Raw genomic sequence first — 24,477 nt, 5'->3', positions numbered from 1 at the left:
GGTCGGGTCATTCTCGGTTTTGTGTCGGGTTCAGTTCAAGTCAATAATTTGTAGGTTATAATCAGGTCGGGTCATTTTCAAGTCGAATCATTCTTGGGTTCGGTTCAAGTCAATAATTTGCAGGTTATAATCAGGTTAGGTCATTTCCAAGTCAGGTCATTTTCGGATTCAAGTCGGGTTATGTTCAAGTCAATAATTTGCAGGTTACAATCAGGTCGGGTCATTTCCAAGTCAGGTCATATTCGGATTCAAGTCTTCCTAGACAAAATGCTTTGATCAACAATAATAAGGTGGTCTAAATTGCATTTAAGGTGATTTGAAATCGGGTCAGGAACAATTTGGATTGAATTTAGGTCGGGTCAATAACAAGTCGTGTTTATTTTGAGTCAGGTTAGTAACAGGTTGGGTTGAATTTTTGGGTTGGTTTAGTAATAGGTCTGGTGAAATTCGGGTCGAGTCAATAACAAGTCGGGTTGAATTTGGGTCAGGTCAATAAGAAGTCGGGTTGATTTTGGGTCGGGTTTGTAACAGGTTGGGTTAAATTCGAGTCGGGTTAGGAACGGGTCGGGTTGAATTCAGGTCAGGTTGGTAACAAGTCGGGTTAAATTCGGGTTTTGACGGGTTAAAACGGGTTTGGGTCAATTTCGGCTCAAGTCAGGTTCGGTTCGGTCAATAGTTTACGGGTTACATTCGGGTGGGTCATCTCCAAATCAGTTTATGTTCGGGTTCGGGTATCACATACTCGGGTCAACTCAGCTCTAGGGTTGGTTTCAGGTCGGATCAGGTCGGGTTTGGGTCACCATTTTTTCGGATTCAAATGGGTCGGTTAATAATCGATTTTGAGTCGGTATTTCGGATCGGGTCACTTTTGACAGCTAGCTCTAGTATTATCTACTATCTAGTGTTATGTTACGGAATACATTCATCCTAAAATAATAACGTTGACCTCGTATACCTATTTATAGAAAGTTTAATTTTTACCATTAATGTTCATTGTAATACGTAGTACAAAGTAGTTATGAAATATCACAGGAGACATTATTACTATCTATCTACGGAGTATATTCTAAGCTAACAAGTAACAAAATTATACTCCGTATTTTGATAACACTAAAGTAGTAATTACTTCACAATTTCACCCAATAATCCTTTATAATTATTGAGAAAAATGTTTTCTTAAAAAAAAAAAAAAAAAAAAAAATTGAGAAAAATGCTAAGGACTAAAGAGGGCATCGTTGACTTTCAAATTGAATGCCGTTTTTTACAAAGTCGAAATTGAACATTGCATTACGGAGTATTATTAAAGAGACGTCAGAGTTGACCAGCAAACACAGAGACTTGACTAGTCCTTGTATGCACTGGATCAGCCTTCTTCCAGAAGTTGACTTTTAAATATAAACAAGAGATGAAAATTGATACTCCCTCCATCCCTAAATTATATTTTTTCTTTTTATTTTGGGTATTCTAAAATTACATTTCACCTTTCTATTTTTAGTACTCCCTCTGTCCCCGATTGATAGTCACTTTTGAAGAAAAATCACGGGAATTAAGGAGAATTAAATAAAGTACATTGAAAAAGTAAATTTACATTGGGTATGAAAAAAAGTAGAAAGATAAAGTAATTAAAGTACATGGAAAAGTAAAATTTACATAGGAAAGTTAAATTTGCACAAATATTTTTGCAAATGTTAGAGAATTTTGGTAAAAAAATAATATTAATGGTACTTGAAAAAAGCAAATGTGACTAACATTTTGAGTCATCAAAAATGACAAATGTGACTATCAATCGGGGACGGAGGGAGTATTTTTTTTTTTTCTAAATATCCCAAATACACTCTTTTTTCAGTTGTACTTTTACTGTATAATTAATGTATTTACATTCCACTTTTAATATTTGGTTGACTAATGTACTTTTTCAACCTTTAATTTTTCAGAATCTTTGTGTCAAATTACAATGAATATGATTGGTTAAAAAAATTTCAATTAGGAGCATGTGATTGGTCATTTTTTTTTTTTTTTGCAAAGGATTGATGACATGTCATGAGTAATAACTAATCTATCTTTATTTTTCTTCCCATTGCATTATCTAATTATTGTTATCTGTCTTATTCTTTTCTCCTTAATTCCCGTGTAAATTTCCAAACAAAAGTGTAATTTAGGGACGAAGGGACTACTGTTTTACACAACTTTTTTTCTTACTTGTACAGAAAAAAATTTCCAATATGAATATATTACACTTGTAGGAAATTAAAAAAACAACAAAAACTTTTGTATACACCCGCTTTACACTAATTTTACTGTACATCGAGCCGTATAAGGGTAACTTTTACCTAATTTTAGGATAACTTTTTTCCTTTTTTTTGGTAACTTTTAACATAATACAATTTTTATATAAATAGACAATAAGAAAAGTTTTATAATGGTAATTTAATAACATTTAATCACAAATAATTGATTTTTAGTCATTTAAAATGTGATTCTTGACTAATAATTTTTATTTGTATTTGATTACTTTTATGCATATCAGGGTAACTTTTATTTAATTTAGGGGTAACTTTTGATCGATCCAGTGTATCTTTATAGTGGATGTACAATAATTATTGTACACCCGATTTTTTTTAAAAGTTTGTGAAAAATCAAAGTGTCCATCGTACTCACGGAGTGTAAAATCATCCATTCACTTAAATATACACTATATCTTATTATAACATTCACTTTTATGCAAATCATGCAATTATGATTTTAACGGGAATTATAATAAAGAATGGAAATAATCTAAAGTGTGAAAAGAAGTGTTGATAATAGATAGTATTATTGAAAAAAAATCATAGAAAAAAATCAATATTTAAATTGAAGATTTTAGAAGAAAATCATAGAAAATAATTTAATTCCCTGGTCAAATAAGATCAAAAATATACTACTATTTTTATAAAATTGAATTTTGGTCAAAGTTTATCATAAAAATAAGTATAAGAAGGGGCTAATATTGGAATCATATCTTCAAATCTAAGTACTCTTTCTCCATCTCAAAACTTTCTGATCCACATCAAAGATAATTCTTAAGTTCAATTTCATCTTCAATCAATGGCTACACAGTAATAATAATGACCTTTATGCAACTTTCTTTGGTAGGATTATCTTAATTAAATTTGTTTGATGTTTATAATGAATTGTTGTATAATTTGCAGGTTAACTCAAGAAATTCTTCCACCATTCCTAGGTTCCAACTCTGAACCACCTTCTGTCTTCGACGGAACCACCAGGTTGATATATACTTCTTAATTAAGGTTTTTAAGCATTTAATTATGCAATTTCAAAATGATCTTCTGGTTTTAATCCTAACATTTTTTTTAAAAAATAAAATTAACAGGTTGTACACAACCTATTACTGCCCTTTTGCCCAACGTGCCTGGTTAGCGCGAAATTACAAGGTTTGACATCATAACTTTACATTCCATGCACCACCCTCTCATTTGTCGACTTTCGCATTGTTATTTGGATATCAACTAGCTTAATTGATAAAATACTTGGGAGTTTGTACAATATTGCTAACGTTTTAAAGTTAATTCTCTTGATCAAAAGATTAAGATTGAATATGAAAGATTCTTTTTACAACTTTCAGGGATTACATGATACAATCCAATTAGTTCCAATTGATCTAGATGATAGACCAGCTTGGTACAAAGAGGTCTACCCAGAAAACAAGGTGATTAATTTGTCAAATTAAGTTTTCCATTTCTTCTCCCTTTTTCATTCCATTTTTATAAAACTCAGAATGCTTATGATTTGTTAATCATAGGTACCTGCTTTAGAGCACAACAACAAGATCATCGGAGAGAGTCTCGACTTGATCAAATACATCGATGCCCATTTCGAAGGACCCTCACTTTTCCCTGAGGTAGTTATTAAGTCTATAAGTTTACATAAATTCTAATTTAATTTCATAATATGCTGTAAAACTTTGGTCTGACATTTCTTATGATAAAACTAATTTAATTTGGTTGTATGAAATTCTGCAGGATCCTGCTAAGAAAGAGTTTACAGAGGAGTTGTTTGACTATAGTAACAAGTGGAACCCAACTCTTTTCTTCTACCTTAAAGGAACTAAATCAGATGATGAAATGAGTACGCATCAGAAGCGCGATTTCATTAATTTAGACTATCTATTGCTATTCATTTGTAAGTAACAATGTGCATTTCTCTGCTTTTTATAGAAACTGCTTTTGACACATTGGAAGAATATTTTTCAAAATACAACCATGAAGGGCCTTTCCTCCTTGGTGCCCAATTCAGCGCGGTCAGTCAGACTAATTCATTTATATAAACTCCTGTTAATAATATCAATTGCAACATCTATGAACATGTTGCAGAGAATATTTACATTGTCAGATATTTTTCATCCTGCTAATTTTTCTCTGACAAATATTTGCTGTTATTTTGTGATCAGGCCGATGTTGCATATGCTCCATTTGTACAAAGATACTATTACTTGTTTACAGATTTGCACAAATACGATATTACTGAAGGGAGGCCAAAGCTTGCTGCTTGGCTCAAGGTATAGCACACCTCTGATAACTTAGTCTGTAACACATTACATGTGATCAATACAGAATCATGTACTTCATATTAGATTGTGACAATCAGTACGACGACTAATGACATGTATATGGTGCAGGCATTGGACACAGTTGAGGCTTGCTTGGAAACCAAATGGGATGAAGAACTCAACTTAAAGATCTACAAAAGGCGAAACTTGGTAAACCAGCTAACTTCTATAAAAGGGACTAAATTCAGGACATTTGGAACCTTTTTTAATGGTCACTAACTTGATCTTTGTTTAATTTATTCCTCAGGGGATAATCTGAAGTCTGAACTACGCAATTGTTGATGGTCCTATCTGTGCACTTGACACTTACCAGCTCAGATCATTCGTCGAAAATTTTTACAATTGTTCTCTAAAACATGCTCTTGAATAAAGAATCTCTCTTTTTATTTGCTGTTTGTACCTAAACTTGCTACATGAACATTGTCAGTTGCCAATGTAGTAGGATTTAATTTATAATGTATTTTGTATACGTCTTTTAGTACATACTTCATTTGTATAAGGTGTTCCATTCATAATTATAAAAAAATTACTCATTATTATAATTCTAATTAGTACTCGTATCTGTTCTCTATTACTAAATTCTCAATAACACATAATCTGCAAGCTTGCAATTCTTATGTCAAAAGGATAAAAAGCTATCAAAAGTTACTTTTCTTCCTATGATCCATTGCTCTATTTGCTTCTAGAAATAGATGTGCAAATCATCGGATTTATTAAATATTAATAATGGAGAGTTTTCGTTATCTTTACCTATAAGTAGCCATTTTTTCAGCGATTTTGCTGAAAATTTTCAAAATGAAGATGACTAGCAAATTATTACCTTCAATGACGAGATTTCAAAGAAACCAATATACTTGAACATCTATGCCTGAAAAAATTAGTTGGGAAGTGGGTTGGTGACTTGGTGAAGTGGAGTACCTTCAAATTAAAGTGGCATTAAAAAAAAAAAAAGACTGCAACTATCATATCCTATCATTTCATTCGATAAAGAAAAAGGAGGTCCTAAAATAATTTATCTGGAGAATAAAATTGTCATCATGAAATATAATACTCGTAGTACATACAAAGAATTCCGTGCATTCCTTTTATCCGCATGCTCTAAAATATTCTTACATTTTGAGATTTTGAGAATTAAAATGAAAAAAAAGAGGTACATTACTAACGTTAGACATACATAACAAACATTCGATATTGCTTACATTCTCATAATTAGCTATTGTTCTTACAAGTATAAATCTCTTTATTTCGTTATATGTCATATACGTATTACATAACAACCATTCTTGTTAAGCGAACAACAGACATAACAAACATTCCGTAGATCATAGATTCTCATAATTAATGATTGTTTTTATGAGAAGCATTCAAGAAAAGAAAAAAATGAATGAGCTAAAAGCCTAAAAATCAGCTCTTTTGTTGTTGAAAAAAATTAACAATAAATAAATATAGTAATAGAAGGGAAAAGAGCTTACAAAAGAGGCAACAACTATAAGGGCGGTAGAATTGAGCACCCCACACTTGAGATGGCAAAAGGAGAAAGAATAGGCTTCACCTTCGTTAATCCACAACTAATTTCAATCTCCTCTGTTTCCTCTGTATCTCTCTCTCATTTGCAACTCGAACTAATCATCAATCCATGGCAATAATCTTTACCTAGACAAAATTCGACGAAAATTATTAGACATTAATCATATCATTAGTCATTTAGTATTTAGCTAGCACCAATGATTAAGCTCATATCTTGGATCATCATCATAACATCAGCCATTTGTTTCTTGTATACATTCAACCAAATTGTATATCACCACCCTGAATGTCCTACAACAACCGCGATTTCTAACATCTCTGAGCTTGGAAACTTAGAGACTTCCCTCTCTTTCTCTAATCATTCCACCCCACAACATAAAATCATCAGCTCTCCTGATGACAAGGAGGAATATGATCAACGATCTGCTTCAACTAGTGGCGGTCACCTAGCATTGACAAAACCCGAAACAAGTGGATCACAAGATGAAGAGGAAAAGGAAGAGCCTACGCAGCTGAAACACATTGTGTTTGGGATCGCGGCTTCTTCCTTTTTGTGGGACAAAAGGAAGGAGTATATCAAGCATTGGTGGAGGCCTAATCAAACCCGAGGAGTTGTTTGGCTCGACGGAAATGTTAAAACATACAAGAATGAGAATCTGCCTGAAATACGCATCTCTGAAGACACCAGTAAGTTAAGGTATACCAACAGACTTGGAAGCAGATCTGCATTGAGGATTTCCAGGGTGGTGTCTGAGACCCTTAATCTTGGGTTGAAGGATGTCAGGTGGTTTGTCATGGGAGATGATGACACCGTTTTCGTGGTTGATAATGTTGTTAGGATCTTAGAAAAGTATGATCATAACCAATACTATTACATTGGGAGTAACTCAGAAAGTCATGTCCAAAATATTATCTTCTCTTATGCTATGGCTTATGGAGGTGGTGGTTTTGCCATCAGCTATCCTCTTGCTAAGGAGTTAGCGAAAATGCAGGATCGCTGCATCCAGCGTTATCCTGCTTTGTATGGTAGTGATGACAGGATACAAGCTTGTATGGCCGAGTTAGGAGTTCCCCTTACTAAAGAACTTGGATTTCATCAGGTAATTTTAATCATTCTTCTTATTAAGTACTACTTGTAGAATATGTTTTGCCAAGACTTTTGCTGTAATAAGCTTAACATGCTTATCACAGGGGATGTTTCTGGAATCCAGTGGATTTCATTAAGGTTTAATACAATTCTTTCTCATATAGTCATGTTGGCACTCCGTTTTTATATAGCCTAAAAAGACAAACAAAAGACGAGTTTTATCACCATTGATCTGATTGAATCTAAAATTATAATGTAACATGAAAACTTTTTATTGTTGGCAATAAAATGGTAACATTGCAATGAGGCAACTAAGTATACTTGGTATATGACACATTATGCCAACTAAAGTTCAATCTCTGATGCAAATTGCTAAATGCAGTATGATGTGTATGGAGACTTATTGGGGCTACTAGCAGCGCATCCAGTTACACCACTAGTCTCAATCCACCACCTTGATGTGGTAGAGCCCATATTTCCAGGCATGACACGGCCCCAAGCAATTCGTCACCTGTTTGAGTCGGTCAGCCAGGATTCAGCCAGTATAATGCAGCAATCCATATGCTATGACAAGAAAAGATTCTGGTCCATCAGTGTCTCCTGGGGCTATGTGGTTCAGATTATTAGGGGAGTAGTCTCTCCAAGAGAGCTTGAAATGCCCACCCGAACCTTCCTAAATTGGTACAAGAGAGCTGATTACACAGGATATTCCTTCAATACCAGACCAGTCACCAGACACCCTTGTCAGTCTCCCTTCATTTTCTATATGAGCAGAACAAGGTATGATCGCGGCAGCAAGCAAACAATTGGAATTTATCGGGCTCATGATAGGTATAAGCACCCTTTCTGCCGGTGGAAGATGGAAAATCCTGAAAAAATTGACTCTGTTGTGGTGCTTAAGAGGCCAGATAACCTCCGTTGGCAAAAGGTATGCAGCTTCAGTTCCTTCTATCTACTTCTAAAATATGCAATTCATCGACTATTTATTTGGAAATATCCATCTCTTCATTTCCCAATCTCTAAATCATCTCAGCTACAGAACAAAGGTAATACTTATTTCTTTTTTGTAACAGTCACCCAGGAGGGATTGTTGTAGGGTGGTAAATTCGAAGAAACGCTCAGTATTATACGTATGGGTGGGCAATTGTCGACTTGGTGAGGTCAGTGAACTGAAATAGCTAATCGAGTTCCAAACATACAAAAGGCGATGCTAAAAGGTGGATCAACCACACTAAAGGGATCTATTGGAGGCACAGAAGAGAAAAGAAAAGAAAATTAGAAGGGGACTCGTACCAAGAAGAACCCACAAACATCATAGGACACAACTGTAAGAAGTAAATTTGCATTTCAGAAATTCAAGGCAAATTATGTAACATTTTGAATATTGTAACATTTACATTCATTGGCTACTCTGAAGTATGTAAGGGTTTGATGTCTCAAGCAGAATTCATTGAAATGTAAGTTTTACATACGAGCAGTACCATCATAGCTATTGTATCTTACTCCAAAAAGTTGGAGACAATACTTCCAGTACAGCATAAACTTCATAACACAGAGCAGCCTACTCATTAATACATCATGCAATCTCATATTATTGAAACAAAACAGCAAATAATCGAACTGCTGCGGATCTAGGATAGTGTCTACTGTCTTGCATTGAAAATCTTCAAAGATAAGTGTACATTACACCATCATCTGCCTTATCAGCCTACTTAGTACTACACCATAGAGTTTTGTATTATTGGAACTAAAACACTAACTAAAATAAACTGCTATGTAGCTAGGATAGTGCAGAGCAATGAAGAACACATGACACAGATCAGAAGAGTGTGCACTTCAACTGCTATTGCTCAATGGAAGATTGCACCATCATCCACCTTATCGACCTACTTAGTACTCCATAATAGAGTTCTTTTATTATTGAAACTAGAACATTAAAACTAAAATGAACTGCTATGAAGCCAGGATAGTCTTAAGCAATGATAAATCTTCGAAGATAAGTGCACTTTACAGATATCAGAAGAGGGCACGCTTCAGTTACTGCTGCTCAATGGAGATGCACCATCACCTGCCTTATCGACCACCGACAGCATGAGCTCTATGTTGGGATCTGGCAAAGTAGCTACTGCCAACATAGTCATCCGGCTCAGATTAAGGTCAGTGTCATTCAGAGAAAAAGGCCTTACAGTAGAGGAATGTTCTTGCATGAATCTGCCATCCCTGATTGCCAAATTCACTACATTGATCCAAACAATATCACATACTTGTCAGATTTTTCTAAATCCAAACAAGATGAAATATCACTAGAATTTCGACTGCTTTACCAAACCAATTAGCTAAACATGAGACTGGAAATGTGGTATTTTAATAATTTCAAACAATGGAAAAATAATTTATATCCATGAATTAATATATGAACATGGAAAAGTAGAATTTAAAGTGAAAAAATCACCCATTAATTGATTTCTTTTCACTTTTGGTTGTCTACCTAATTGGCATTACTGAAAATCGGAATCAAAATTCATATAATCACTCCCATTTATACCCAGAAATTTACAGAAAAGATGCCATAATAATCAAGAAAACATAAAAAGATAATTGATCAAAAATGAAACAAGAATCGGATAATAGAGCAATTTAAAGAACTAACAATCAACAAACAACAAAGACCAGAAATAACAAACCCAGAATTCATCAAGAAAACCCAGAAAAACAGAGCAATTGAATTTCTGCAAAAATAGAAACCAAAAGTTAAACATACCTGGGTTGGAGAACCACCAGAGAAGGAAAAAACAGAGGATGATGATGACAGGAATAGAATGGAGAACCCAGGAAGAGCCGAAGAAATGACGAAGACGAAAAGCCCAGAGACGGCGGTAGTTGTTGCGGTGATTGTGGTTGTTGATGAAGGCAGGAGGAAGAATGGTGGGGTTAGTATCGAAATTGGAATTAGGAAGAACCCTTCGTCTCGGAGGAGTATGAGGCAGCTGCAGAATCTGAGACTGAGACAACAATGGCGAATGTTGTTCCTCTGTTTGTTCAGCATCAAGATTTGGGATTTGGATGATGTGCTCCTCTGAATTTGGTGATGAATTCCCTCCTCTCAAAGCTTTCCTTTCCATGGCTTCCGATTTAGAGAGAGAAAATAGGTTGATTTTAGAGAGAGAAAATGGGTTTTTGCTGTGAACTCAGAAATGGAGGAGAGAGAGAAAAAAGGTGGAGGAGCTCAAGTGAGTTAGTTGGTTGGAGTGGGTTTTAGTTGGTTACATTTCATAACAGATTTTTGGCGGGAAAAGTTTACCTTTGTTTTCACTCGGAATTTACTGCATCTGCCCACTCCAAGCTTTATCTGCATCTAAAATAGTTGTATTAGTTAAGAGCTTAAAAAAAATAATAAAAAATAAAAAATTAAGAGAAGACAAGAGTGAAAAATTTACAGAAAATTAGTAGAGAGACGACATACAGTATTACTATTAACTAATATATTTTTTTTTTTCTTGGAAACTTATTAACTAATGTTAAGTTGTAGAATATTTAATTATTTCAAATAATTTTGTTAACTAATTTTATTGATCTCTTATCCTTTTAACTTTTGCGCCCACCCACACACACGCACACAAAAAAAAATAAAAAAATAAATAAATAAATAAATTCCTTCAGGTTAGGAATTAAAAAGAAAGAAAGAAACCCAAAATATAGTGTCAAAAATAAATAAATAAATAACATGAAATTTCAACAACAAAAAATTGAGACAAATTGGACCAAGCAATTACAAAACCTTCAATAAAATTTATCAGCTATGCAAGTAGAAATTATGTTTCCATTTTTACATAGTATCACCTACATTTGACGGAGACTAAGGAAAAGACATAAAACTTGTTTCTCCGATGCAAGAAGACCTGAGAGGGAAGAGAAGGTTTCACTGTGTTTCCTAGTCTCCCTTCCTCCGTTTCCTATATCTACCACCACCACTGTCATTCTTCTTCCTTTTATTACGCCTATCATCGTCTGAGCTTGATGAACTTGCGTCGGAGCTAGAATCAGATTCAGCAGAGGACGACTCCGAGCCTGATGAACTTGAACTTGAACCTGAACCAGAACCGGAATCGGAACCAGAACCAGAATCAGATTCATCTTCTGGCACTTCCGGCTCTGGATTCTGTTGTTGCATTATCAATCGTGGCATGTTCTTCAGGTACTCTCTCAAGTTCTCTGTTATTCCTCCAAGCCCAATGGATGTGAAGAAGTTGATTGCAAAACGTGTGTTTCTGGGATTATCTTTAGGGAAAATTGAATCAAAGGAGTCCTGCATTGCTGGGTCATTTAGCCGTTCATTGAGTAACCGGATACCAAGGTGCTCAGACAATTCCTGCATTAAATGATTTTTTTATTACTTGAACAATCAAGCAGAAGTACATCCATAGAGAACACAATACTATAACTCTTTTGTAAGAAACAACAGTCATATATTACGATACCTGGAAAAGGATTTTGATGAAGATACGAGATGAAGAAGTTGTGTCCTCTTCAGTCAGACGAATGTAAGCTAAAACATGCCAAGGAAGAGCATCAGTGCCCAGCAAATGAGCAAAGAATTTGGCCACATTACGTAATTTGTTTGTCTCAAGTCGATGTATCATGGAGTATTGCTGAACAAAGCATCTGTCAAAATTTTCCTGATACACTTTGTTAAGCATACAAAACCGTTGGCCCAAAAGACCATAATATCTGAGATATGTCCTCTCTTGGCTGCAGCACTCCAGTAACATTATATTCAACTCCATCTGCAGCAACAATTTGAGATAAGTTTCACATAGTAACAGCTTACAACAAACAGCTAAGAGCACACAGAAGCAGAAGTCCCAAAGACAGATGCCACAGGCAAATAAAACCAGCATAAAGAAAAAGGAAGTGCTACATGCAACCCAAAAACCTTTTTTAAAATGGTAGCCAAAAGCCCACAGCATAAAGGCAAGAGCAGCAGGAAATTAAACTTCATTGACAGATTCAGAACGGCAAACAAAGGAAAAATCAGATATAATACTGACTGCGTAACAAAATAACATGCATCATTGGCATTTGGAGCAGCACAAAGAATAAATTAGAGCCTGAGTAAAATAACAAGTAGAGGGTCTCGAGAATATCTCTGATAGGGTGTGCAAATAATGTTTCAACACAAAATATGTGAAATGTTAAAAGGGTACAAAGAAAAAGATCTTCCAAAACTATCAGAGAGACAAAATTTTAGATCAAGTTCCAAAAGCAGAGTCTGTGTCACAATGGAGCAAAATTCAACGCAGTACGAAAATCTGGTAGAGGAATTTAAAGAGAAGAATTGCATACCTCTTGCCCAGGCTCAAGTTTGATTTTTAACAGCTTGTGGCCAGCTTCTTCAAAATCTACACTGGACATTATTGTTAAATATATAGTTCTTCGAAGATTTATAAGGTTGGTTTCGGTTTCATCTTTTATCTGCATCTGCTGCTCTTCTTCGTCTTCATCCTCTTCTTCATCGTCCTCGTCATCATCAGACCCAGCATCAGATCCATCATCGTCCTCTGACTCATCTCCTAGTATGGATTTCTTCAACTCTTCGTACTTTTTCTCATTTTCCACGAAATTAGGGTCTTGTTTGAAAATGTCTGAAATTGCATATAAGCAGATAACAGTACTAAGAATCGCTAACAAGAATGATACATTGCTAATCAATTTAGTTTACATTAATACATGCAGAAATCATGAATAATTATAGCGAGAATAGTTCAAATACCAAGACCAGTCTCAGGATCTATTTCGTCTTCCAGTGACATCTCATGAGTAAGCTGATCTTCTGGGTCCACAAGATCCAGTTCCGGCCGCACAGCTGGATGCCCCTGCAGATCCAAAAAACCCCAAAAGCTTCACTACTCCAGCATTATTGATAATTCAAACAAGTAAACATGCCATCATAAGTTATACAATACCAGACCTGGAATTTAGCCTTTCTAATGGCAAATAGGCCTTCAATCAGAAACTGAACCCTTTTGTCAATCTCTCCTTCATGAAGAATTCCTCGAAAACGTTCAAAAATACCTGAGAATTCAAACAAATAAATGAGATGGGACAGTGTGAAGACCGAAGAAAAATTGGCAAAGCAGAGTAATTGAAAAGTCAGACCCAAAGAAGATGCACAATTAGTCAATAACAAAATTTGCTTATAAAATGATTTTGTGCATTTTTCCACTTTGGACAAACCATACAATGTTCATCTGACTTGAACATAGCAAAATATACAGATGAATAGGAATTAACATCATGAGAAATGCTTTACTGTCTTAAGTATGAAAAATGGGTACTCAGGTACTCAACTCCCACTCAAATACTCTTTTAGGTACTAATTTAACTATATGGAAGCTATGAGATTCTAAGTGCAACAAACAAAAGAAGCAAAATGGAAGGATACAGAAGAATGAAGCATGTTGAAAACAACGAACATTTCAAAAAACAGAGGTAGTGTCACATACTCACAAGTAAACTAACCATGAAGACCCTTGGGAAAAAGGTCTTGAGTATCAAAAATGGGTACTCAGGTACTCAACTCCCACTCATATACTCTTTTAGGTACTAATTTAACTATATGGCATTGGCAGCTATGAGATTCTAAGCTTTAAAAAAAAAAAAAAAAAAAGAAGCAATATGGAAGGATACAGAAAAATAAATCATGATGAAAACAACGAAAATTTCAAAAAACAAGGCACAAGTAAACTAACCATGAAGACCCTTGGGACAAAGGTCTTGAAGAATGGAGCCACATTCTTTGACAAAATCAACTGCAACCTCAACACTATCATCAGTAGGCTGCTCCAACAGAATGGTGAGCAATTCCAAAGCAACAAGCTCATGAGCAACTTGCTGGTTCACAAGATGAGCTATGAATTTAACAGCAGCCATCAGTTGAGGCTGTAAATGGATTTTCAGCAGATTAGAACTCTATAAATGAGCAGTGAAAACAATTAATTAAATATGGCATTGGAAAGAGGTAATAATCATACAAACCTTATCATTACGCTTGTAAGCTCTCTTTAGCTGTAGAATAATCCTCCTTAAAAGAAGATCCCCGATTTCAGGGAACTTGGTATTGACCACAGCAACCAGAGCAGCAAATACATCAGTAAAACCAGGTGATGCCATTTGGGACTTCATGCATGATCGACAAAACAGTCCCCTTCCCCTGATCAGATTCTCACCAAGCAATTCTGGAATAATGTTCTTGATATTAATGGCATTCACTTTGTTTACCAAACCATTGATACTCTTCCTAAGGGCATCCCATGTCAAACGCTGATATTCCACACTGCTTTTGTCCTCAATTTCCTTCATCATTCGAGCCAACTTAAATGGTGGGATGTAAACTCCTCCAGTCCTGCCAAGGGTACTAAGATCACCACCTGGATTCATATTTGCTGCAGTAGACTGTGTTTGTGGTTTTGCAGGCTCTTCTCCAATCACATTCCTGCCGTCTTGCTTTGACTCAAACACTTTCTCATTCCTTTCCTTCCTAGATCTTATTTCCCCTTCCTCAAAATCATGGGTTTGTTTGCTAGTCCTATCCTCTCTTCGATCACTCCTCCGCATGCTATGCCTCTTTCTACGCCCATCAGAATCCGAAGAATCATCCGAGTCATATCGGTGCCTTCTCCTCTCTCTTTCACGTCTGCGTCTCTCCCCATCCCGTCGTCTATCCCCACCAGAGCTTTCTGAGTCACTCCCTTGACGCCCAATCCTGCTGCTTCTTTCATTCTTTCTTCTACCATGCCTGCCTTGAATGACTATTTCCTTGTCATCTTTTTCTTTGTCATCCAACCTCTTCCTATGTTGCTCCTTTTCTCGTTTCTCACTTTTCTTCCTATCCCTCTCTTCGTCAGAATTCCCTGAATCATTCTCTTGACGTCCATTATCATCACTTCTCTTCCCATCACCAGCTTCATCATTATCCAACCTTTTCCTAGGCTTCTCTTGCTCTCGTTTCACACTTCTCTTCCAATTCCTCTCGTCACCAGAACTTTCTGAATCATTCTCTAGGCTCCTATTCTTCTCCCTGCTATCTCTTTCCTTTATAATCTCCTCGTCACCATCTTCTTCCACATCGGATCTCTTCCTAGGTTGCTCCCTCTCTCGCCTCTCACTTCTCTTCCTATCTTGCTCTTTATCAGAACCCTCTGAATCACTCCCTCCATGCCCACTCCTTTCTCTTCCATCCCTTCTCTTCCTATCTCCATCTCCATCCTCCTCCACCCTTCTGCTGGGTCGATCCTGCTCCTGCTCTTGCCTCTCACTTCTCTTCCTATCCCTATCTTCATCAAAGCTCTCTAAATCACTCCCTCCACGTCCATTCCTATTTCTTTCATCTCTTCTCTTTCTGACTCCATCTCCATCCTCCTCCACCCTCCTCTTCGGTTCCTCTCGCCTCTCACTTCTCTTCCTATCCCTATCTTCATCAAAGCTCTCTAAATCACTCCCTCCACGTCCATTCCTATTTCTTTCATCTCTTCTCTTCCTATTTCCATCTCCATCCTCCTCCACCCTTCTCTTCGGTTCCTCTCGCCTCTCACTTCTCTTCCTATCCCGCTCTTTATCAGAATTCTCTGAATCACTCCCTCCAAATTCATTACTTTCTCTTTCATCCCGTCTCTTCCTGTTCCCATCTCCTTCCTCCTCCATCCATCTCCGCGGTTGCTCCTGCCCCCGCTCTCGCCTCTCACTTCCTCTCCTCCTCTCCCTATACTTATCTCCCCCATCATTCTCACTGACATGCCTAACATGAGCGGAAAACAGCTCTGATTTCATAGTTGAACCCTAACATATAAGTGTTGTGCAATACATTAGCAACCAAATTTGATTCAATTATCTCATAATTTTAGGGATATACGATTTCTCTCACAAATTTTAGGGATATTCAATTATCTTTTGGTTATGATGTTTCGTAATCTAAGAATTTAGAACCAATATATTTACGAACCCTAAACTTAAAGCACTGATAATTAAATTAGATTAAATCAAATATAAACCCTAGATTATGAAATTGATATGATGATAACAAATACAAACAACTTACCTCAGAAGCTGCTTCAATCGGGGATACAAAAACTAGATTCAACGGAGAACGGCAACTGCGCTTCAATGGAGAACGTTGAGTGCGCTTCAATAGAGCAATTCAATGGGTTGGACGCCTTGGATCCCTATGACCCGCCACAGTTATTAATGGGTTGGATCCGTCTTATAAAGAAATGGGTTGAGTGTTTATACTACTCGTATCGTCCAATTATGGATTTATGGGACAGGACAGACTTTAAGCGTTTAGATTAAACCTTTTTTTTTTTTTTTTTTTTTTTTTTGGGTGTTTAGGGAGCCACAAGAGCGGGGACCAAAGCTTGTATAATTTGTTTGTAAGTTTTTTTGGATTTTTTTTTAAATTTTGAAAACGGATGAAATTAGACTGAGTTTACAACAAACAAAAGAAAAGTACGGTAAAAGAAAATAAAAAATAATTAATTATCATTTATTTGGTACTACTATTTACTCCATAGTCTGTAGTCCTTTTGTATCTTATTATTTGTCCGAATTCTATTAAAATTTATCCTTAAAAGATTACTCGTATCTCATTGCTATTTTTTTTTTTTCCATGAGAGTCACATCTTTACTCATTACTTATGTCTCTTATCAATTTCACTAAACCAAAAGTTTTTTAACAAAGTAGTAATATTAGACAAGTATTTGGAGACGAAATGGAAGGCGTACCAACTAATACAAGTAACAAAGGTTGCAAGTCTTTAAAAAAAAAAGTAGTAAAAACTTTTGTAAGTGCTTATCATTGTTATTGGGCTAAGCCTTGCAATGTTAAACACAATACACATAATCATGATCATAAAGACAATTAAGGTACGTAGTAGGCTAGTAGTATGAAAGATAATAAGCCTGCAGACCTTCAGACCTCTGTCCTTAGATATTTTAAGCGATGCATCCAAGCAGAAAAAACTGACGTCTAATCAGAACCTGGTACGCGGCAAGTATGCAACAAACATCACTCCTAAGAACTTTCAATGACGATGCAAAAAACTTCCACAATTACAGTGCAATTACCATCCATAACTTTCACTTACAAATTTACAATGCAAAAAAACTTCCGCTATAACAGTACAAAAACTTCCGCTATTACCATCCTTCTCATGAATCTGAACATGTTAAGGGTCGCGACCCTTCAAACTGCATTACTGCTCCAACTTATGTACTTCTCCATATTACAGTATTATGGATCCCGTCTTATACTCCATCACCTATTATCCAAATCACCATTTACTTACATATGAAGATGCCAATATCAGGAAGGACTAGTTACTAGATGGGACATTTAATCCAGTACTGGACTTCAGATGACAAAACAAAGGAGTAACATGATGTAAGAAGTACAATCATTATTATTGATGATGATTATTTTTTCTCTAAGACAACTACCTACGGTATAGGTATCTTAATTCTTACGTACAAAAAACTGAAGAGAAAAAGAACGATCCACATCTCACATGTACACAGCAGAGCGGATGAGGTGGAGAAACTCCGGTCCTGTCAATATGGTTGAAGTCACACCTGTTATCTGAGCGTTACAAAATTCGATAACAGAGCACCCACTTGTATGATCAATATCAAAAAACAAAAAATCTTTCAATATGCAAGAACTATACTGGATTACTGGATATACGTCATTTGATTATTCCATCTTCTAGTCTTCTGAATCATTCTCATTTCGGCTGTCTTCAGCTTCAGGCATCTTACTATCACTGTAATCTTTTTTATTGTTGGAGGAAGACGGGGTTCTTCGATGGTGGGGAGTATGTACCTCAAGATCATACTTCTGAGAAGCAATGTAATTTAAAGCAGTGACCACATCATATACAGAAGGCCTTTTAGAAGGTTCCTCTTGAACACACATTGCAGCGATTGCAAGAGCTTGATACAATCCTCTCGAGGGAAATTGGCCTAGAAGGGCTGGGTCTGCCATTTGAGGAAATTTCTTTCTGTCTTTGAACAATGGTCTTGCCTGCAAGCAATACAGAATATGTTAGCCAACTAGAAGCGCCAAAGTCCAGGCCAGATAGATATAAAGCAGTGTCAACAAATTAACTAAGAACAGTTATCTCACTCCTTGTATGGTGAAAGCTTAGTCTTTAAAAAATCTGCAACCAGGCATTATCCTAGCACATCCAGTATTTCGAACAAATAAACAACAATTCCAATTGTGCTGATAAAAGAGATAAGTATTGAGTGTTGACTAAGCAACAGAGAAGAATTTCCAAAATTTCCTAGAACCAAACATAGTAGGGAAGCGGGTTGGGTAAGCCCTTTGGGCACCTTAGTAAATTACCAAAAGAGCTTCAGAACAGTAGCCATGTGACCTATAATTGTAAATATACAACCTAATTACTAGAGATGCACAAAAATTCAAGGAAATTTATCAAAGCTTAATTGTTATTTCCATATTCAATAAGCCAGACACTAGCAGCCCATAGTTTGAGATAAGCCCTGATTCAAACAACACATGATTTGACAGTAAAAGCAGGACCCTGACATAGAATAGAATCATGGACAATAATTAATGGATTTAAAGGAAAGTATTAACCTCTAAAAGACATGAAACTTCTAATTATAACACTCCATATTTAGTAAGCGAATCTGGACTAAGATTTTAATTATAATCACTAACTTTGCTCTCAAACTCTAAGATATCGAACCTCAGGGCAAGTAGTAAGCTGATGTAAACATAATCAATATAATCAGCCAATTTAGACTAAGGTCAGCCCAAATCAGATGCAACTAAAGTTAGCAAGAAGGTAATACTTCACAGCCAAGCAACATCTCTAACAAAAACAAAATCACATGAAAGCAACAAAAGGCTCAAGTAACAATAGACCAATCTAACATATGAAACAGCAATCTTACCCAAGCAACAAGATTCTGTTCGCGCCCGTCTTTTGTGCTATCAATTGCTTTTCTTCCTGTGATAAGCTCCAATAAAACAACACCAAAACTGTATATATCTGATTTAAAAGTCAGCTGACCCGTCATTGCATAATCTGGTGCACAATAACCATATGTACCCATCACCCGAGTCGATACATGAGTATTGTCTCCAACTGGACCTACTTTGGCCAGCCCAAAATCCGACAATTTAGCATGATAGCCCTCGCCAAGCAAGATATTTGAGCATTTCAAATCACGGTATATTACAGGTGGCTGCATCTTGTCATGCAAATATTCTAAGCCCCTAGCCGCCCCAGCAGCTATTTTCATCCTTGTGTTCCAATCAAGAGCCTTCTGCTTATTTCGGAGGTCTGCAGCATTCATTATCAAGGCAATACAAAAAATGCATTAGGATATGAAAAAAAATTGCTAGAGAAGGTCTACTTGTAGCAAAAAAAACACACAAAGGCGCCTATGTACCGTGTAGATGGCTTTCCAAGGATCCTAGTGGCATGTACTCATACACCAATAGCCTCTGATTACCCTCAGCACAGTACCCAATTAATTTCACAAGATTAGGGTGATCAGCTAGACTAAGTGTCACCACTTCAACAACAAATTCCCTGATGCCCTGTACTCCATTACGATCAAGTTGCTTGATTGCAACCACCTGTATCAGAAAAGGCATATATGTTACTCCAAGAAACTACCATCATCCACCATTTCAGGCATATAAACAGCAGTTTAAAATGAATCAGAGCTTACAAAAAAATACAAAAATTAGCATCTAACATATCCAAAGAACAAGATTAACAAAGCGACCTCACTAGTATCCAATAATTTCCCTTTATACACTTTGCCAAAGCCACCCTCGCCTAGGAAGCCTGATCGAAAATTATTGGTTGCATCCACAAGCTCTTGGTACGTAAATGTCCGCGCCTTGGACCTACTAGGGTCACCTTGGACTGTAACATCAGTCACACCCGACACCCTACCATCCGTCGGTCTAGCATCCGAAGACGGAACAGTCACTTCCCTAGCCTCCTCCCTCCTTGCATTAACATCCCTTCTGGAGTCCAATTGTTGCTTAGCAGCTGATTCGTCTATAAAACCACATCAAAAATAAGTACTACTAGACAATAATACCAAATAGTGTGAAGTTTAACATGCATTAAAAAACAAAATGAAAAGTGAAAATTCTTTAAGGTAATTATTATAGCCTAATAATTTAGTAAAAAGATTAATGATAAATTGAGGGGTAAAAGTCAAAGAAATGAGCAATAAGAGACGTATTAGACTGTAAGAACATGGGCATGAAAGACTACGTATTGACATGACAACATCATGAAAGAATTAAGCATGCATGATCAAGTACAAAAAATCAACATCAGATTATTATAAACATGAACATACCCAGAAATAAATAATACAAACTCGGAAAATTAATTGAATTCAACCACCAAACTATTCACTATAAAAGAAAGAAATAAATTTTGAAAACTTGAAATTTCGAAAAACTAAAAGTGAATTTGTGTTGTTACATTTTGCAGAAAATCAACATGAATCAACATATTGATAAAAGAATACAACATCAAATTCCCCTGTAAATAAGGATGAAATTCACCCAAAATTCAAACCCATTTCAGTTGATTGAAGTAGAATTGATGTGTATTCTGATGAAAACAAAAGATGGGTTCACATTAAATGATCAAAATTCAACGAAATTAATCAATGTGTCCCAGAAAATTAAACAAAAACTCAAAACCCCAGAAACTTTTTAAATTATTTATTTGGGAAAGTTAGATTACCTGCAGTAGAAGATGTACGATCCTGGGCTTTATTCTTAAAATTAGAATTGACAAAATCTTTAGGATTATGATTAGGGTTTTCTGATCGCTTTTTCTTGTTAGAATTTCCAGAACACCCAAAAAAACAACCCATCTTCTTCTTCCTTTGTTCTTTGTTTCTCTGTTCTTTTGTAAAATTTACAAGAAACAAACAACCCAATCAAAAAAATCTGAGAAAATTTGGGGAAAAAATTTAGAGGAGGGTGACTAACAACAAGCAAAGCACCCGCCCCTCTTCAGTTGTTCAAAAATGAAAAAAATAAATTGACAATTTTTCTCTTTCTTTTTCTCTCTCCTTTTCTTTTTATCTGTGTTTTGCTTTCCTTTTTTTATTTTTGTTTTTGCTTTTAATTTTTTGGGTGTGAGACAAGGCAGAGAGTGTTGGGGTTTGGTAATGTACAGTAGACAAATATTTCATTTTTGACACATAAAAATATTTATATTTAGGGTGTAATAATGTAAACATATTTTCAAATTTTGAAATGGTTATCATTTTTAAAACTCCTATTGGTTTTTTTCCACTTAATATTCACGTAATATTTCGTAATTAATTAACAGTATAAAAATTATAGTGCAATATTTTATAAAGTGTGTATTATGTTCCCTTTATTGTTTTACCAAAAATAAGTATTGAAAAGAAAAAAAAAATAGAATTATATTAATACAATTTACCGCAAAATTACTTAAAAAAAAAAGGACGACAAATTTTGATAGATTCAACTAAAAAAACAAAACGAAACGTACTTGAATAAAACAAGTATGAAAAATCATCTATCATTATGTGTTGTAAAAGACTATTCTCCACACAAAATAAAAATGTTACATTATAATTAAAAGTAATTGCATTTTGTGTAAATAATTAACGTCTATATTTTTTAAAAAATAATTTACTATGTATTTTCTTCTTCCATACGTTATTGTCTTATTTATCCTATAAAAAAAATTATTTTATGAACAGAGTGAAGTAGAGCGATTTTCATAAATAAAGCTAAAATAAAAAATAATTCCGTATATATGTCAGTTTTAAAATTATTTCCCGTGATACCGTACACGTAGAATTAGTGTAGGGTTGTAAAATCCGAGGCTATAAACCGCTAATAACAATAGCGGATTGTTTATAAAAAAAACCGCTAATGTCATTAGCGATTTATTTATTAAAACCGCTAATGTCATTAGCGATTTATTTATTAAAACCGCTAATGTCATTAGCGGTTTATACTTAAAATACTCAGTAACTTATAACGCTTTATGTTTAAGTTCTTCAAATAGACCAGCTAATGGTATTAGAGGTTCTTCAACTAGAACCGCTAATACCATTAGAGGTTCTATTTAAAGATCCTCTAACCATTAAAGGTTCTTCAAATAGAATCGCTAATACCATTAGAGGTTCTATTTAAAGAACCTCTAACCATTACCGGTTTTTCAAATAGAACCGCTAATGGTATTAGAGCCTTTAGAGGTTCTATTTGAAGAACCTCTAATACCATTAGCGGCTCTAATTTGTGTAGCACCGCAATCTTTATTAGCGGTTTATTAATAGCCAAAAAACAAACCAAAAATCCAAGCCTACGTGGATGGTATGGTGGGAAATATTTTTTAAAGCAACGTACACACGGAAATATTTTTTATTTTAGCATTATTTATGAAAATCGCTCGAGTGAAGTATAATACGTAATATATTTCTAACATACTCTGTAAATATTTATGCATTTCAAAAACATATTAGAAAAGTATTTTTATGAAAAACTCCGTACTTCATATATTAATATTAAGTGGTTAATATTCATCATGCTTTTTTAAAAAAAAAGTCACTTTTGTCATTTAATGAGGGTGGAACCATTTTTGTATAAATTACAATAATAATTAAAAATAGCATTTTCCTGAGAAAAAGAAATCTAAAATTTGGACACATTGACTGAGTTCTCCTACAGAAGCCACACGGTTGAGTTTGGTAGCCCCGCTGGTTGCGTACCACGTTTCGTACTAGAAATAGGGAAGGATAAAATAGTAAATTCAATTAAGAAGAGGTTTCTCCGTAATTACAAAAATAAAACCCTGTTTGGGGTAGTGAGCTCCACTACTCCAGCTCTTAATTTCTGAATAACGCGGTGAGGGTTGTAGCTTATGGGTTGTTGGAATTGGACCAACATTTACATAACTACTCGTATAAAGAAGCTGTTATCCACATTTTCATTGCTTTTAATTTTGGATCGGTAAATTTATATTCATGTTCTTTGCCTTCAAGCTGTTTTCCACTTTTAACAGCTGTAATTTTTTTGCATCTATATAATTTAATTATGACATGACTATTTGTCTACCTATAAATCAAATAGTATGATGTGGTGCTGAGTAAGATAATGAGTAAAATGCAATCCATTTATTATTTTGGATTTTCCATTTTGTTAATTTTGAATATTTGAAATCTGAGATGGTTTGGATAAGATTTTTTTTTATATAAAAATATTGATTTTTAAAAATATTGAAGGTCAGTTTATTAAAATTTATTAATTGATAAACATAATTAATATTGTATAGAATAGTTAATTTAAATTGTGTAATTAGATTGGTTTTGAAGGCATGTTGATGTGGATTACACAAAGTCGATTTGATCTTTGTGATATAGTGGATGACTACTTTCACATGCATAGACATCGTAATTATTCTTAAAATAGTTGTCAATCCTCAAAGATAAATTATCCTTACTTGGATACCGTTATGTTTGTAAGAAAATAGCGTGGATTAAGAAACAAAAATCCTTGGTGTACATGATGATTGTTCAGCTAGTCTTTTGTCTGATCGACTTGCTACACATATTCAATTGTCAGTGCAACTGACATATTCAAATTTCAATATCATCAATCTTCTTCTATCAAAATGTATATATATATATTGATAACATTATAAGTTTTTAACTTATAGAATAATTACTAACTCAAAACTATCAATTCATTAGAAGTAACCTCATTGTTATAAATTAGTTAACATATATCAATATATGTTTTTTTTTTATGAAGACTATATATATATAGGCAAAAGTTAATGAGCGCTCGCAAGACGTTAGATAAGAGAATTAATGTACAAATATATATATATATACATGCATTATTGTAGTAATATCTTTATCTTTTGAGTCTAATTTCATTGTTTTTCTATAATGCCAATTTAACACGCCATTATATCAACTAATAGTAAGACACGTTACTAATTAAATTTAGTAATAATCCGTTGTTTTTTTTTTGGAATTGGTTGACATAAAATGTGGAGTAAATAAGAAATGTTTACTTGACTAAATTGTACTCCATATAACAACAACTAACCTCTAGTTTTTACAACATAGGTGAAAACTTTTTGAAAATTTCAACTTCATCACTAGTTGTGAATTGTGATATTTCCTACATATGAGTAGACACTAGACA

General features: G+C 34.9%; 5 protein-coding genes across 7 annotated transcripts; 2 read left to right on the top strand and 3 right to left on the bottom strand.

Moving 5' to 3' along the window:
- Positions 1-2,935: 2,935 nt before the first annotated feature.
- Positions 2,936-5,147, top strand: LOC110684197 (protein IN2-1 homolog B-like). Its single transcript, XM_021860613.1, has 10 exons — positions 2,936-3,095; positions 3,189-3,263; positions 3,371-3,431; positions 3,623-3,706; positions 3,800-3,898; positions 4,020-4,125; positions 4,215-4,297; positions 4,448-4,555; positions 4,676-4,756; positions 4,854-5,147. The coding sequence occupies exons 1-10, from the start codon at positions 3,085-3,087 to the stop codon at positions 4,863-4,865; spliced, it is 720 nt and encodes a 239-aa protein (XP_021716305.1). The 5' UTR covers positions 2,936-3,084; the 3' UTR covers positions 4,866-5,147.
- A 639-nt stretch (positions 5,148-5,786) lies between these two features.
- LOC110684195 lies at positions 5,787-8,555 on the top strand. The gene is made up of 3 exons (XM_021860611.1): positions 5,787-7,233; positions 7,603-8,148; positions 8,294-8,555. The coding sequence occupies exons 1-3, from the start codon at positions 6,331-6,333 to the stop codon at positions 8,396-8,398; spliced, it is 1,554 nt and encodes a 517-aa protein (XP_021716303.1). The 5' UTR covers positions 5,787-6,330; the 3' UTR covers positions 8,399-8,555.
- A 297-nt stretch (positions 8,556-8,852) lies between these two features.
- On the bottom strand, positions 8,853-10,890 carry LOC110684198. Its single transcript, XM_021860614.1, has 2 exons — positions 9,982-10,890; positions 8,853-9,456 (listed from the first exon to the last, which is right to left on the bottom strand). Exons 1-2 carry the CDS (start codon positions 10,340-10,342, stop codon positions 9,254-9,256), a joined length of 564 nt encoding a protein of 187 aa, XP_021716306.1. The 5' UTR covers positions 10,343-10,890; the 3' UTR covers positions 8,853-9,253.
- A 60-nt stretch (positions 10,891-10,950) lies between these two features.
- Positions 10,951-16,526, bottom strand: LOC110684194 (pre-mRNA-splicing factor CWC22 homolog). 3 transcript variants are annotated; one of them, XM_021860610.1, is made up of 9 exons: positions 16,315-16,526; positions 15,746-16,055; positions 14,256-15,607; positions 13,970-14,159; positions 13,189-13,292; positions 12,991-13,093; positions 12,564-12,862; positions 11,699-12,004; positions 10,951-11,589 (listed from the first exon to the last, which is right to left on the bottom strand). In XM_021860610.1, the coding sequence occupies exons 2-9, from the start codon at positions 16,044-16,046 to the stop codon at positions 11,152-11,154; spliced, it is 3,093 nt and encodes a 1,030-aa protein (XP_021716302.1). In that variant the 5' UTR covers positions 16,047-16,055; positions 16,315-16,526; the 3' UTR covers positions 10,951-11,151. The 3 variants fall into 3 exon arrangements, with proteins under 3 accessions (XP_021716302.1, XP_021716301.1, XP_021716300.1); XM_021860609.1 differs by having other exon boundaries at positions 14,256-15,528; positions 15,667-16,055; positions 16,315-16,525; XM_021860608.1 differs by having other exon boundaries at positions 14,256-16,055; positions 16,315-16,525.
- A 743-nt stretch (positions 16,527-17,269) lies between these two features.
- On the bottom strand, positions 17,270-21,402 carry LOC110684196 (probable serine/threonine-protein kinase PBL7). The gene is made up of 5 exons (XM_021860612.1): positions 21,023-21,402; positions 20,037-20,317; positions 19,695-19,884; positions 19,194-19,585; positions 17,270-18,294 (listed from the first exon to the last, which is right to left on the bottom strand). The coding sequence occupies exons 1-5, from the start codon at positions 21,153-21,155 to the stop codon at positions 17,977-17,979; spliced, it is 1,314 nt and encodes a 437-aa protein (XP_021716304.1). The 5' UTR covers positions 21,156-21,402; the 3' UTR covers positions 17,270-17,976.
- Between the last annotated feature and the right edge of the window lie 3,075 nt (positions 21,403-24,477).

The sequence above is a fragment of the Chenopodium quinoa genome, unplaced genomic scaffold (genome assembly GCF_001683475.1).
Source record: "Chenopodium quinoa cultivar QQ74 unplaced genomic scaffold, ASM168347v1, whole genome shotgun sequence".
In the NCBI taxonomy this organism is placed as follows: domain Eukaryota; kingdom Viridiplantae; phylum Streptophyta; class Magnoliopsida; order Caryophyllales; family Amaranthaceae; genus Chenopodium; species Chenopodium quinoa.
The sequence above is the reverse complement of the archived record's forward strand: the minus strand, read 5'-3'. Positions and strand labels throughout refer to the sequence as shown.